A 14,688-nucleotide genomic window follows, 5' to 3' on the forward strand; every position below is an offset into this window, starting at 1 on the left:
AACTTCAGTACATTAAACTTTGATAAACACAATTCCTTTGCTTACAATTTTGATTACATTATTTGTTACCATTTAGCTTCATCTCGGGTTTTTGGAACTACGCAGCGAACTAAGTGGTTTATCTGTTTTTTCATCAAATAAAATAGTTTTCTGATTTAGTGACAAGATCAATGGTTGCGGCTTACCCAAGTAGTAGTAATTTATGTTCAGGGACCAAAAAGACAGATAAAAGAGATGGGGATGAGCAGAGATGTTGTAAAGAGCTGCACACTCAGCAACAGTAAGGAGAAATAGGATTGCAACAAAGATAAAATATTATTCCCTTTTCCCAAAGAATGTAACTACAGGTATTGCTTTTTTTTAAAAAAGAGTTCTGGGTATTTCTGCTGATGAGGTGGGTGTGTTTTAATAAACATTGAATGCGTGCTTGTTATTAGTCTCTTTTTAGTTCTTTTAGCATGCACCTTATAATTTGCATAAAGTACCATTTTTGCTCCTTGCTGTGGCATAGCTTGAGGACACTAATGCCTCATTAGGAGTAGTTTGAGGTTCTTTGAACAAGCTGCTACTGAGACTCCGCTGCCACAACACACCTGCAAGGAAGCTGTGCAGTGGAAATATCTTTTCAGATTCTCACTAAAAGACCAACAGGCTAACCTCAGGGGTGTGATGATGGGTCCACTGAAGTGTGGTGTTACAGGTCAGCATGATTCAAGAGACTTTTAAACTGGCACTCACCAGCTGGAACTCTTGGTGCAGTGAGTAGATCCATTTTCAGGACTTTGAATTGTTTTCAAAATTTTACATGAAATGGATCATAATGGGAGGGGGGGGCCTTAGACTCAAAGCCAGGCTGACTGGCTGAAAGTGGGCTGGTTGGGCCGTCCACCGCTGTCAATCAGCGTGGTGAAGTCACATCACGTGTGCATCAGCACGCTTTCTCCTTTCTGTTAAAGGAGAGAGATTCGATCATTTATTTTAACTTTGGCCACTGGGCCAGCAGAGAGGGTTTCGGCCAGGCCAGCAGCCTGGCACCCAAGTGGGGATGCCAGGCTGCCTGACTGAACCCGGGGCCAGTATTTTGCCGGCCGATCGGCAAGTCGGCCGGCAAAAATTCTTCCATTGTGGTCGCGGAAGTGGGCCCTCCCCTGTAAAGGTGGCCGCGCTGCCAGACCGCACTCACTCTGCAGACGGTGCACCGGCAGAAAAACCTGCTGGGGGACCGTGCGGTGGGGGATTGACGGATCGAGCTGAAAATGGATAGGTAAGTATTTATTTGATTTTAATTTGGCGGTGCATCTACTTGGGCGGGATGGGGTCCAGGCCAAAAAATACCCAACCTGAATTTAGGTTGGGTCGGTCTGTTGACCCTAAAGCAGCGGCCATTCGATTTTTAGGAATGATCGTCGCAAATGGGCATTAATGGGTCTCTTTGAGATCCTGAATTTTGCCCCAGGATTTCAAAAGTATTGGCTGGAAGGCACGAGTAGCGACTGTCCCAATAGTTAATTTGTATCCAAGCTTGGAGGCAGTTCTTGTGGGCCACAGTGGAAAGAGGGGGAGCACTGTCTGCCCTTTCCTGACTCCTTTCAGTCACAGAGAAGTCCCAATACAGGCTAAGTTTGTGGCATAAAGGTCAAATGCTCCAAAAGTTCTTCTTTCTGCTTTGGAATATCACAAAGGCTTCCTTCAATCCATGTGCAAGTTCCAATACAAACTGTGAGGTGAATTTGTGGCCAAAAGGGAAAACAGTAACTGCTTGAAGGGCTCTGACTTACACTAATATATCACTTGGGACCCTGACTTATGGCAGGCACATCTTTTTACCATAGCCCTTACATCAATTAAATCATTGGTGATGAGCAAACCTGATACCACCTAGAAGGACAAGGGCATCAGGCGCATTGGAACACCACCACCTCCAAGACCCACTCCAAGTCATACACCATCCTGACTTGGAAACATATCATCGGTAAGTCAAAATCCTGCAACTCTCTCTCTAACAACACTCTGGGAATACCTTCACCACACAGACTGCAGCGGTTCAAGATGGCGGCTCACCACCATCTTCTGAAGGGCAATAGGGATGGGCAATAAATGCTGACCTTGCCAGCGATGCCCACATCCCATGAATGAATTTTTAAAAATACATAACATTGGACCTGAACATTATGAAAACCAAATTCTCTGCTTAGATCCTTTCCCCATACTGAATGCAGGGTCCATCATATAGCTGAATCTGAAACTCCAAGGATTAGGATGACAGCTGCCAGAAAGTGCTGAATGAAGGCCAGGAATGTGAGCATGTACGTCTATATACAAGGTTCAGTGCCTAACTTGGCATGATACTGTTTGGTTCATTGATGACATCTGAAGAGGTAGACCTGTAACTGGTGTTTGGACCACTAGGCTCCAGATAACCCTGCAAGCCAATGCCCTAACAGGTAGAGTGGTCAGAACTAGAAATACAGCAGGAAAAGTATCAATGCTTTGTGATGGTAAGCTGCAGAGTTTTAGTTGATTAAACTGACAACAGTACCCCATGTGCACTTTAAGGGCTCTTGTCAACTTAGTGCTTAGGATCTCTGGCTTTGGTAAGTTGCATGTGTCCCATGGGGAAGAATGTATGTTCCATATTAGGCAAACAGACGCACTTTCTAGCAATCTGGACAACAACTAGGAACACTCACTACGACTGAATGGAAGGTAATCATGTGCTTTGAACTGGTGTTCCTCTCTCTCATTATATGAATTGTTATATTGAGCCGTAATTTGCGGCCCCTACGGGTGCGTACGAGGTGCGCATGTTCTCATAGGGACTACGCAAGTTCCGGGTTTAGGCATGCGTGAAAACCCAGAACTTGCGATTTGTCAAGAATTTGTCAAGGGCCTCTGCGGGCGGAGAGTTGGGCGATCTGCCCATCGAAAGCCTGTGAGTTCTGGGGGAGTCCGAGTTCAGGAGATCGGTGAGTTTGGTAGGCCGCAGAGGTCGGTGATTCGGGAGGCCGCAGAGGTCGGCCAGTCAGTAGGCCCTGAGGTTGGCGAGTCGGTAGGCCCTGAGGGTGGCGAGTAGGGAGTTCGGAGGCCGGGAGTTCGGAGGCCGGGAGTTCGGAGACCGGGAGTTCGGAGGCCTCAGAGGTAGGTGAGGTGAGTTGGTGAGGAGCTCGCTTTTCTCTATTTCTTTTTAAGTAGATTTTAAACTAGATAAACCTAACTAGAGGGATGGCAGTGCAGCTCAGTCCCGTGGACTGCACATCCTGTGGCATGTAGGAAGTCCTGGATGCTTCGCGCAGCCTAGACAACCATGTGTGCAGGAGGTGTCTCCAGCTTCAACTACTCGAGCTCCGCGTTTTGGAGCTGGAGCAGCGGGTGGAGTCAATATGATGCATCCGCGAGGCTGAGAACTACGTGGATAGCACGTTTCAGGAGGTGGTCACCCCGCAGCTTAAAGATGTGCAGGTAGAGGGGAAGTGGGTGACCACTAGACGTAGTAAGTGTGCTAGGCAGGTAGCGCAGGAGTCCCCTCGTGAGTCCATTTCGCTTTCAAACCGATATTCACTTCTGAGTATCGGTAAGGACAATGATGCCTGTGGGGAGTGCAGCTAGAGCCAATGCCAAGGCACCACGGGTGGCTCAGCTGCACAGGAGGGAGGGACGAAGAACAAAAGAGCTCGAGTGATAGGGGATTCTATAGTTAGGGGAACGAACAGGCGTTTCTGCGGCCGTTAGACGTGACTCCCGAATGGTTTTGTGCCTCCCTGGTGCCAGGGTCAAGGATGTCACAGAACGGACACAGGGCATCCTGGGGGAGGGAGGGTAAATAGCTAGAGGTCGTGGTTCATATCAGGACCAACGCCATAGATAAAATAAGGGATGAGGTCCTACAGGAAGAAATCACGGAGCTAGGAAGAAAATTAAAGGGTAGAACCTCAAAGGTAGGTTACTACCAGTGCCACGTGCTAATGAGTATAAGAATAGAGGGATAGAGAGGATGAACACGTGGCTGGAAAGTTGGTGTAGGAGGGAGGGCTTTAAATTTTTGAGGCATTGGGACCGTTTCTGGGGGAGATGGGACCTGTACAAACCAGATGGGTTGCCGGGACCAATATCCTCATGGGAAGATTTGCTAGTGCTGTTGGGTATAGTTTAAACTAGCTTGGCAGGGGGATGGGAACCTGAGAACAAATTAAAAAGGGAAGGAAGTAAAACAGAAATTGGATAGCAATAATCTAGAAAACGAATCTGTAAAACAGAGGAAACAGGGCTTAGTATGTAGTCAGCAAGGAGGTCTTCCTGTGCTGAATGGTATATACTTTAATGCAATGATATAGCGAATAAGGCGGATGAGCTAAGAGCACATGTAGACACTTGGGAGTATGACATTATATCCATTACAGAAACATGGCTAAAAGAGGGACAGGTTTGGCTGATCAATATTCCTGGCTGCAGGATTTTTAGACAAGACAGAGAGGGGGGTAAAAAGGGGGGTGGTGGGGGTGTTGTGGTACTGATTAAATAAACGATTACAGTGGTGAGGAGGGATGATATGTTAGAGAGATCATCAAATGAGGCCATATGGGTCGAATTGAAAAATTAAAAAGGGGCGATCACACTGCTGGGCATATATTATAGACCCCCAAACAGTGGGAGGGAGATAGAGGAGCAAATTGTAGGCAAATTGCTGTGAAGTCTAAAAACCATAGGGTAGTAATAGTTGGGGATTTTAACTATCCAAATATTGATTTAGTGTGAAGGGTAGAGAGGGTGCGGAATTATTGAAATGCATTCAAGAGAACTTTTTTAGTCAGTATGTAGAAAGCCCAACACGAGAGGGGGCGGTCTTGGATTTAGTTTGGGGAATGAAGCTGGGCAGGTGAAGGGGTATTAGTGGGAGAGCACTTGGGTGCCAGTGACCATAATTCAGTCAGATTTAAGTTGGTTATGGATAAGGACAAGAATAGGCCTGGAATAAAAGTTCTGAATTGGGGAAAAGCTAATTTTGCTAAGTTAAGGAGTGATTTGGCCATAGTGGACTGGAAACAGCTACTTGTGGGTAAATCAGTGTCGGAACAGTGGGAGGCATTCAAGGAGGAGATCCGGAAGGCTCAGGCCAAACATGTGCCCTTAAAAAAAAAAGGCTGGGAAAAATAATTCTAGAGCCCCCTGGATGTCTAGGGACTTACAGGGGAGGATTAAGAAAAAAAGGGACGCTTATGTCATATACCAACGGCTAAATATTTTAGAAACTTTAGAGGAATATAGAAAGTTAAGAGGCAAAATTAAAAAGGATATTAAGAATGCTAAGAGAGAGCACGAGAAAATTTTGGCCAGTAAAATTAAGGAAAACTCTAAGATGTTCTATAAATATATTAAGAGTAAGAGGGTAACTAAAGAAAGGGTAGGGCCTATGAGACTATGCGGGTAATCTTTGTGTGGAGGCGGAAGATGTTGGTAGGGTTCTTAATGAATATTTTGCATCTGTTTTCACAAAGGAAAGGGGTAAGGCAGATACTGCTATCGAGGAGGAGTGTAATATTCTGGATGAAATAAATATAGTGAGAGGAAATATTAAGGGGTTTAACAGCTTTGAAAGTAGATAAGTCCCCAGGCCCGGATGAAATGCATCCCAGGTTGTTGAGCGAAGTAAAAGAGGAAATAACAGAGGCCTTGACCATCATTTTCCAATCCTCTTTGGACCTGGACATGATGATTGGAGGATTGGAGGACTGCTAATGTAGTACCCTTGTTTAAGAAGGGAAAAAGGGATAGGCCGAGTAATTACAGGCCTGTCAGCCTAACCTCAGTGGTGGGAAAATTATTGGAAAAAATCCTGAAAGACAGGATAAATCTGCATTTGGTAAGGCAAGGATTAATTAGGGACAGTCAGCACGGATTTGTTAAGGGAAGATCGTGTTTGACTAATCGGATTGAATTTTTTGAGGAGATAACTAAGAAGGTCGATGAGATAGTGTGTACGATGCAGTATATGTGGACTTTAGCAAGGTTTTTGATGAGGTCCCACATGGTAGACTGGTCATGAAGGTTAAAGCCCATGGGATACAGGGCAAATTCGCAAGTTGGATCCAAAATTGGCTTGGAGGTAGGAAGCAAAGGGTAATGATTGATGGATATTTTTGTGACTGGAAGCATGTTTCCAGTGAGGTTCTACAGGGTTTAGTACTGGGTCCCTTGCTTTTTGTGGTATATATCAATGATTTAGATTTGAATATAGGGAGTATGATTAAGAAGTTTGCAGACGACACTAAAATTGGCTGTGTGGTTAATAATGAAGAGGAAAGTCATGGGTTGCAGGAGGATATCAATCTACTGGTCAGGTGGGCAGAGCAGTGGCAAATGAAATTTAATTCAGATAAGTGTGAGGTGATGCATTTTGGGAGGGCTAATAAGGAAAGGGTATAGACATTAAGCAGTAAGCCACTTAATAGTGCAGATGAACAAAGGGACCGTGGAGTGCTTGTCCACAGAACTCTTTTTAGTTAGACAACGAAATAAACATAAAATCAAATGCCCCCCAATCTGGGGAACACTCCAAACATTTTTCAAACTGCCCTTTTTTTTTTGTTTGTTTTTTTTTAACTTTTTTTTTGGACTTTTTTTTTCCAATTTTTTTGGGCCATAAAATCATTAATTCTATGTGCCCCCTATAAAAGGGGAGGGGGACGCTTGCTTGTCCACAGATCCCTGAAAGTAGCAGGCCAGGTGGATAAGAAGGCATATATAATGCTTGTCTTTATTGGCCGAGGCATAGAATATAAGAGCAGGGAGGTTATACTTAAATTGTATAATACTTTGGTTAGGCCACAGCTGGAGCACTGAGTGCAGTTCTGGTCGCTGTATTATAGGAAAGACGTGATTGCACTAGAGAGGGTGCAGAGGAAATTTACGAGGATGCTGCCTGGAATGGAGAATCTTAGTTATGAGGACAGATTGGATAGGCTGGGTTTGTTCTCATTGGAACAGAGGAGGTTGAGAAGAGACCTCATTGAGGTGTACAAAATATTGAGGGGCCTGCTCATAGTGGATAGTAAGGGTCTATTTCCATTGGTGGAGGGGTCTATTACGAGGGGGCATAGTTTTAAGGTGGTTGGTGGAAGGTTTAGAGAGGATTTGAGGTGGGTGGGGGGGGCTTCTTTATGCAGAGGATCTGGAACTCGCTGCCTGGAAGAATGGTGGATGCAGAAACCCTCACCACTTTTAAGAGATGGTTGGTGGCACTTAAAGTGCAGTAACCTAGAGCTGGTAATTGGGATTAGACTGGATGACCTTTTGTTGGACAGCGCAGATATAATGGTAAGTACTTGGTAATGTCAAGCCCGTGTAGTGGCTGGTGTGCAACGGTTACCACACATTAAAAAGATCCACCACAGGCATCTTCCACCCCCTCAATTGGAGTTTAGGACTGGAACATCGGGTTCTTCATTGAAACATCTGTGAGCTCATGTGGAAGCAAGTCATCCTCGTTCGAGGGACCACCTATGATGATGATGAATGGTAAGTACTGCAGGGAATAGAATACGGCCAGGGTGATCTCCTGGACTAGTGTCAATCACCTCGATGGGTCGGAGAGGAATTTTTCCAGATTTTTTCTCCCTAAATTGGCATAGGTTTTTATCTGGTTTTTGCCTCTCCCAGGAGATCACATGGCTCCAGTGGGGTGGAGTGTAGATGTTTTCAGAATAAGAGGTGTCGCAGTTGTGTGAGGCAGGCTGTTTGGGCTGGGTGCTCTTTGCCTTTCCGTCATTGTTCATAGGTTTATTTGTAACTTTTAGAGCTGCTGACTAAGGGCCATGCGGCTCTTTGTCAGCCGGCGCGGACACGATGGGCTGAAGTGGCCTCCTTCTGTGCTGTAAATTTCTATGTTTCTATGTTCTTTCGCCTGTTAAAAGCAAGCCTTGTGCATAAGAGTTTAAAAAAAAATCATTTATACATTAAAAACCCTTTATTTTTATTTTTATTTTTAGCCCCTTTACAAGATGAAAATCAATTTTTCATAAAATAAAAATGTTGTTTTAAATGTTTAATTATATTGCATTTTAATTAATTTTAAATATGTAATTTTTAAACATATATTGGTTATGTTAAATGTGCTTTTTATGTGATCCCCATTCATGCAATTCCCAGTCTCAACGCAAAGAGCATGAAGCGGCCAATGGCTGTTCAACAATTTACATAGCCAATTCCTTCTGGCTTTCTAAGCTGTATTTGGCATAAGTATTTTCAATATTTTGTGGAGATAAAACAGCCCCAAATTTTTTTGAATTGTATCCTTTCTATGCAAAATTGCTGCAACTTCAATTCATTGATTGGCAAATGCTGATAAATCATCAGCCTTTTAGATGAAAATAGTTCTACTGAGCAGAAGTTAATTCAGGTGCTTTTTCAGAGTTAGGTTCTTTTAAGATTATATCTCAGCAGGTTGCATTAATTAAGTACTCTGACGCATACATTTGCTATGTATCGAGTATTTGATTTTATTTAATTTGTGATTGAGATTGTTCCAGAAGGACATTATTAAGTTAACAAAAATACTGTAAAGAGATTGTAAAAGCTGGCACAGAGGCAAGATTACAGGAATCTTGTTGTATATTAGTTTGTCCTTTCATTAAATTAACAATGAACAGAAACATAATGGCTTAAAGAGGTCTGACCATCATTCCATGATTACTTTTTAATGAAGTACCTATGTAGAATGCAGGAAACCAACCTCTATTGAATCAGACTTATGTACAGATATCATTCTTTTTGAGGGACAAATTTTGGGCCCAAGTTTCCACATGATTCGCGCCTGATTTTTAGGAGCAACTGGTGGAGAACGGACTATTTTAGAAATCGCAATTCTCCACATTTTTTTTTCTGCAGTTCTAGTCAGGTAGAACAGTTCTAGTTTAGAACAGAATTTTTTCTTCAAAAGGAGGCGTGTCCGGCCACTGACGCCTGATTTGAAAGTTTCCACAGTGAAAATGTACTCCAAACTAAAGTAGAATGGAGCCAGTGAAGATTTTTGTAGAACTGAAAAACCTGTTCTACACATTAAAAAATCAGGCGCAGGTTACAAATTAGGCATCCAGAACGAGGTGGGGGGGAGGCGGGGGGGGAAGGGAACTCATTAAATTCGACAATAAATCCTTATTTATACTTCTACAAATATTATACAAATAAATCCAACCTGAATAAACATTTATAAGCCAAGAAAAGATTAAATAAACCATCTTCCTACCTATGTGAAAGTGCTTCAGCCAGGGAGAATTCTGCAGCCGTTCGTGCCGCTGAGCAGGAGCGGGAGCGGGAGAGAGAGAGAGAGAGGGAGGGAGAGTGAGAGAGGGGGGGGAGGGAGAGAGAGAGAGGGGGGGAGGGAGGGAGGGAGAGAGAGAGAGAGAGAGGGGAGGGAGGGAGGGAGGGAGAGGGGAGGGAGGGAGGGAGAGAGAAGGGAGGGAGAGAGAGAGAGGGGAGGGAGGGAGAGAGAGGGGAGGGAGGGAGAGAAGGGGAGAGGGGAGGGAGAGAGAGGGGAGGGAGAGAGAGAGAGGGGGAGGGAGAGAGAGAGAGGGGGAGGGAGGGAGGGAGAGAGAGAGGGGGGAGGGAGAGAGGGGGGAGGGAGGGAGAGAGAGGGAGGGAGAGAGAGAGAGAGGGGAGGGAGGGAGAGAGAGGGAGAGAGAGAGAGAGGGGAGAGAGGGGGGAGGGAGGGAGGGAGGGAGAGAGAGAGGGAGGGAGAGAGAGAGGGGGGGAGGGAGAGAGAGAGGGGGGAGGGAGAGAGAGGGGGAGAGAGGGGGGGAGGGAGGGAGAGAGAGAGGGGGAGAGAGGGGGGGAGGGAGGGAGAGAGAGAGGGGAGGGAGGGAGAGAGGGGGGGAGGGAGGAGAGAGAGAGAGAGAGAGAGAGAGAGAGAGAGAGGGGGGGGGAGGGAGAGAGAGAGGGGGGGGGGGATGCGAGTGTCGGGTCTGGTCGGGGGGGGAGCAGGAGCTGGCCGTGGGAGGAGCCTCATTCACGCAGCCCCAGTGAGGCCATTCAGCCAGGGCTAGGGGCTGCGTGCTTCGGGCCCCTCCCACACAGTTCAGCGCCTGGAGCTACTGCACTTGCGTGCCGACTGTAGCGCGCATGTGCAGAGGTCCCGGCACTGTTTTCAGCGCCGGGACCTGGCTCCGCCCCCCCCCACAGCTCGTGCTGGCTGCGCCGAGGGCCAGAGGACCTGTAAGTAGGTGGAGAATACCAAGGATTGTTTTAGGCGCGAAAAACGGGCGCCCAGCTCGGAGGGGCGCCCGTTTTTTTTCTTGTGGAAACTTGGGCCCTTTGTGTTATTTATAGAGTTCTGCTGATCTAGGTGTCAGTCTTAGCTCAGTGGTCGCACTTTCTCCTTTGAGTCAGAACTCCAGAGACGTTAAGTGCATAATCTACGGTGATACTGAGGAAGTGCTGCACTGTTTAAGATGCTGTCTTTCGGATGAGACATTAAACCATTAAGCCTGCCCTCTCCGATGGATGTCGAGGATCCCATGGCCCTATGCAAAGAAGAGCAGGGGAGTTCTCCAGATTTCCTGACCAATATTTATCCTTCAACCAACATCACCAAAACAGATGATCTAGTTGTTTATCTCAATGCTGTCTGTGGGATCTTGCTGTGTGCCAATCGCCTGCCACATTTCCCTACAATACCACAGTGACCACACTTCAGAAGTGCTTTATTGGCTGTGTATCGCTTTGGGACGTTGGGAGATCATTAAAGGCGCTCTATAAGTTTGTTTGCTTTGTCATGTGAAGCTCTGCACTGGGAGCGCCAAATTATACAATTTGCTTTCTTTCAGAAGAGGAGAGGAGAAAAATAGGGAAAAATCTGAATATATAAATATTAATAAATCATAAGGGATTTCTCTGATAGTATGCAATCTGTGAGATGTAGTAATTTGTCATCAATGAAAAAGAAAATTCAAAACCTGTAACAACAGCCAGTGACTGGACTATTCGGCATTATGATAAGTCCTAACCCTCTTTTCATTTTCAGTTCCTCACCCTCATTGTTTTTTTTATTATGTGCCATCCTTACTGCCAATACAACCTGGTATATTAGGAAAAGAATCAGCCATAAATAAAACAGTATAAATGTCTGGATTTTTCATCTCATCCACATGTTGGCTACAAACTGTCTCAAAATCTTTTTAGATCCACAGCAAGACATTAAAATAAGTTCGGGTAGGAGCATATTTTACAGGAGATTATACAACAGAAAATGCCACAGTCTATGAAAATCACCAAACCAGGTCCATGGATCTATATTTTCTGCCCAGTTCCGTACAAAATACGTATGAAATGCTTGGTTTGCATCCATAAAAATGTTATGCCCTTTCCACATGCAATCAAGAATGGTGTAAACTTAAAATTCTGCTTTGTAGGAACTCATACATTATAATCGGTTATATCTATTTATTTTAGTTCATTTACCTGATGCACTCTGTCCTCTAGAAATCTGCCTTGTCACCTTTTGCGTAGTCTCACCTGAATAGGGTGTGCCGGCCAACGCACGTACTGCTCTCGACCTCTGCTCTGTGTACGTGGACCACGAAAGGCGCCCTGTCTGTCCAGTGAGCGAGGCCGTCCATTCCTCTGCCTGGTTCGCTCATGCCATGACTGTAGCTCCTCTGATACAACTTCCCTGAGCAAGCCCCTGTTAGGGTATTCTTTCAGAGAAGGCGTCCGTACGATCCTGCAGTGGGATGGAGTAATTCGCTGCACAGTCAGTGAATTGTTCTCATCACTGTAATGGCACTCTCTGTACAGTGGAGGGTTTAAGTATTGCACAGTGGTGTATTGTCGATTTGGGTCATTTTCCCACACTTGGCCTGGCGGATTTCCCTCTGTGCGCTCAACTACTCTATAATGGGAGAAAGGCTGGCTTGGATTGCACTGGTAAAATCCACCACCGTGTAATATGGGTGTTCCCATGTTTGCAGGCAAGTTGTACTTTTGCCAATGTCTGGTTGCTGCTGCATTATATTCATGAGCTGATGGAATATATGTTGGAGTTGAGGTTCCAGAGCTATTAGACTCTGAGCTGGCGTATCCACTCAAAGAATATGGCATCATGTGCAAACTATCATTGTCTTTATTTCCAGGAGCCCGATAACCTGGCACAATAACAGTATAATTTGTCGGTCTTCTCTGGGGAAGCAGGGTGCGGCCTCTTTGATCAGAAGTTGCTGGGAAAGGGCTCACATCCAAATATCTGTGGCATCAAGAAAGGTAAAATTAGTTAGATAGTCACATTAACCTTAAATAAATACTCCAGCCATTCATCTCTCATCTGTCTATAAATCAAAATACAAAACCACTGACTACAGATTAAGGACTCTATAGGAGTAAATTGTTAGCTATGCCTTATAGAAATGGTTGCATCTATATTCTAATGCTGCAACCCAAGGCTACAGGTGCTACTGTATATTCACAATTTCATCTACAAATTATCTACTTAAGGTAGATGCTGGGAGGATACTTCCCCTGGCAGGGGAGTTTAGAACCAGGGATCACAGTCTCAGAATAAGAGGTCTGCTATTTAGGACTGAGATGAGGAGACATTTCTTCACTCAAAGGGTTGTGAATCTTTGGAATTCTCTACCCCAGAGGGCTGTATATTCAAGACAGAGATCGATAAATATTTGGATATTAAGGGAATCAAAGGATATGGGGAAAGTGCGAGGAGGTAGAGTTGAGGTAGAAGATCAACCATGATCTTATCGAATGGTGGAGCATGCTTGAAGGGCCAAATGGCCTACTCCTGCTCCTATTTCTTTGTTCTTAAGTAATGCTATATATCACACTGTTGACCAAGTATGTAGTCAACGTTTTTAATTCCTAGACTCAAAGAATATTTTTGAAGTTAAATTGCTTCGGGTCCTTTTGGTTTTAATATGTTGGACTATTTGTTAATACTTGACGCAAATGTTAAGAGAGTTTTAAATTAATCCCCTAGTTAAGGGGTGGTGGCGATTGATCTATTTTACAGTTTGTTTGAAGGTCTGTTGTATGTGAATCTTTTGTTGTGGTGTAAATTAGATGCCTGCGCCTGGTTAGTTTGATATTGCATGTCAAAAGTATTCTGTAGGTATTCAGAGCTGGTTCAAATTCCACACATAAGCATTCGGCACAACAAGGTTTCAATACTCACACAACTGGCAATAGATAGAAAGGATTTGCTGGCAAATAATATTTATCCCACAGATGAGTTATGTGGCTCCTATTTAGATGCTGAGATGTTGTTTCCCCTGGCTGGAGTGTCCAGAACAAGGGGGCACAGTCTCAGGATAAGGGGTAGTCCATTTAAGACTGAGATGAGGAGGAATTTCTTCAGTCAGAGGGTTGTAAACCTTTGGAATACTCTACCCCAAAGGGCTGTGGATGCTGAGTTTCTGAATATATTCAAGGCTGAGATAGATAGGTTTTTGGAGTCTAGGGGAATCAAGGGATATGGAGATCGGTCGGGAAAGTGGAGTTGAGGTCGATGATCAGCCATGATCTTATTGAATGGTGGAGCAGGTTCGAGGAGCCCTTAAGGCCTGCTCCTGCACCTTTTCTCATATTCTTATGTTCTTATTTGGAGTTTTAGAATATACTTGCACGTAGTGTTTAGTCGGATTGGAACCGATTCCCGTTACTAGATCAAATATATAAGAACATTTATTTCATTCCTCCCTACCTCGCTGTTTGATGGTGGATGCGTCCTCGCATTTCTGGAGTTGATGGTGCACTTGCTGAGTTATGATTCTGATACGGGCCATTCCTCATTTCAAAATGCTGAAAAGATGGGAGATCTCCCAGGACAGAATCTGATGGAGTCACTGCTGGACTGCTGAAAAGTTTAAAGAAAACAAAATTGACGATGGAAATATAAAACTATCTCTTAAATTTCCATGGGTTTAGTAACACACGCAGCATGAATTGTTGCACAAGTGTTGGGGAGTTTTCTGTCAATGGGCCATCGTAAAACCAAATGGAAACAATAAGGAAAAAAATTAGATTATGCACAATGCCTGAACTGTCCAAATTTCCATGAGTTTAGTAACACACTCAGCTTCATTTAAGGTAATGCTAGACATTGCAGTATTGCATTATGCCAAGAATGTTTTGATGCAAAACATATCTGAAGTTTATTGCACTGATACATTTTTTGTGGTTATTACTAAGCCACATAAATATCATACATCTAAACCTTCTTACATTTTCCAACAGGTTTATATCAATAGGATGTAACGAACAGGGTGGGGTAAAGAGGAACCAGTGGATGTGGTGAATTTGGACTTCCAGAAGGCATTTGACAAAGTGCCACATAAAAGGTTACTGCACAAGATAAAAGTTCACAGGGTTGGGGGGTAATATATTAGCATGGATAGAGGATTGGCTAACTAACAGAGGACAGAGAGTCGGGATAAACGGTTCATTCTCTGGTTGGCAACCAATAACTAGTGGGGTGCCGCAGGGATCAGTGCTGGGACACCAACTATTTAGAATCTATATTAACGACTTGAAAGAAAGGACTGAGTGTAACATAGCCAAATTTGCTGATGATACAAAGATGGGAGGAAAAGCAATGTGTGAGGAGGACACAAAAAATCTGCAAAAGGACATAGATAAGCTAAGTGAGTGGGAAAAAATTTGGCAGATGGTGTATAATGTTGAAAAGTGTGAGGT

At 44.3% G+C, this 14,688-nt stretch overlaps 1 protein-coding gene across 2 annotated transcripts in view; it reads right to left on the minus strand.

The window, feature by feature from the left end:
• Window positions 1–14,688, minus strand: part of inavab (innate immunity activator b) — an 82,578-nt gene that overhangs the window by 21,163 nt on the left and 46,727 nt on the right. For both annotated transcript variants that reach the window (XM_070858952.1, XM_070858953.1), the window contains exons 8-9: window positions 13,697–13,849; window positions 11,503–12,229 (exon numbers count right to left, since the gene is read on the minus strand). In XM_070858952.1, coding sequence (XP_070715053.1) covers window positions 11,503–12,229; window positions 13,697–13,849 — 880 coding nt within the window. The remainder of the gene's footprint in view (window positions 1–11,502; window positions 12,230–13,696; window positions 13,850–14,688) is intronic.

The sequence above is a fragment of the Pristiophorus japonicus genome, chromosome 17 (assembly GCF_044704955.1).
Source record: "Pristiophorus japonicus isolate sPriJap1 chromosome 17, sPriJap1.hap1, whole genome shotgun sequence".
NCBI classification, from domain to species: Eukaryota; Metazoa; Chordata; class Chondrichthyes; family Pristiophoridae; genus Pristiophorus; species Pristiophorus japonicus.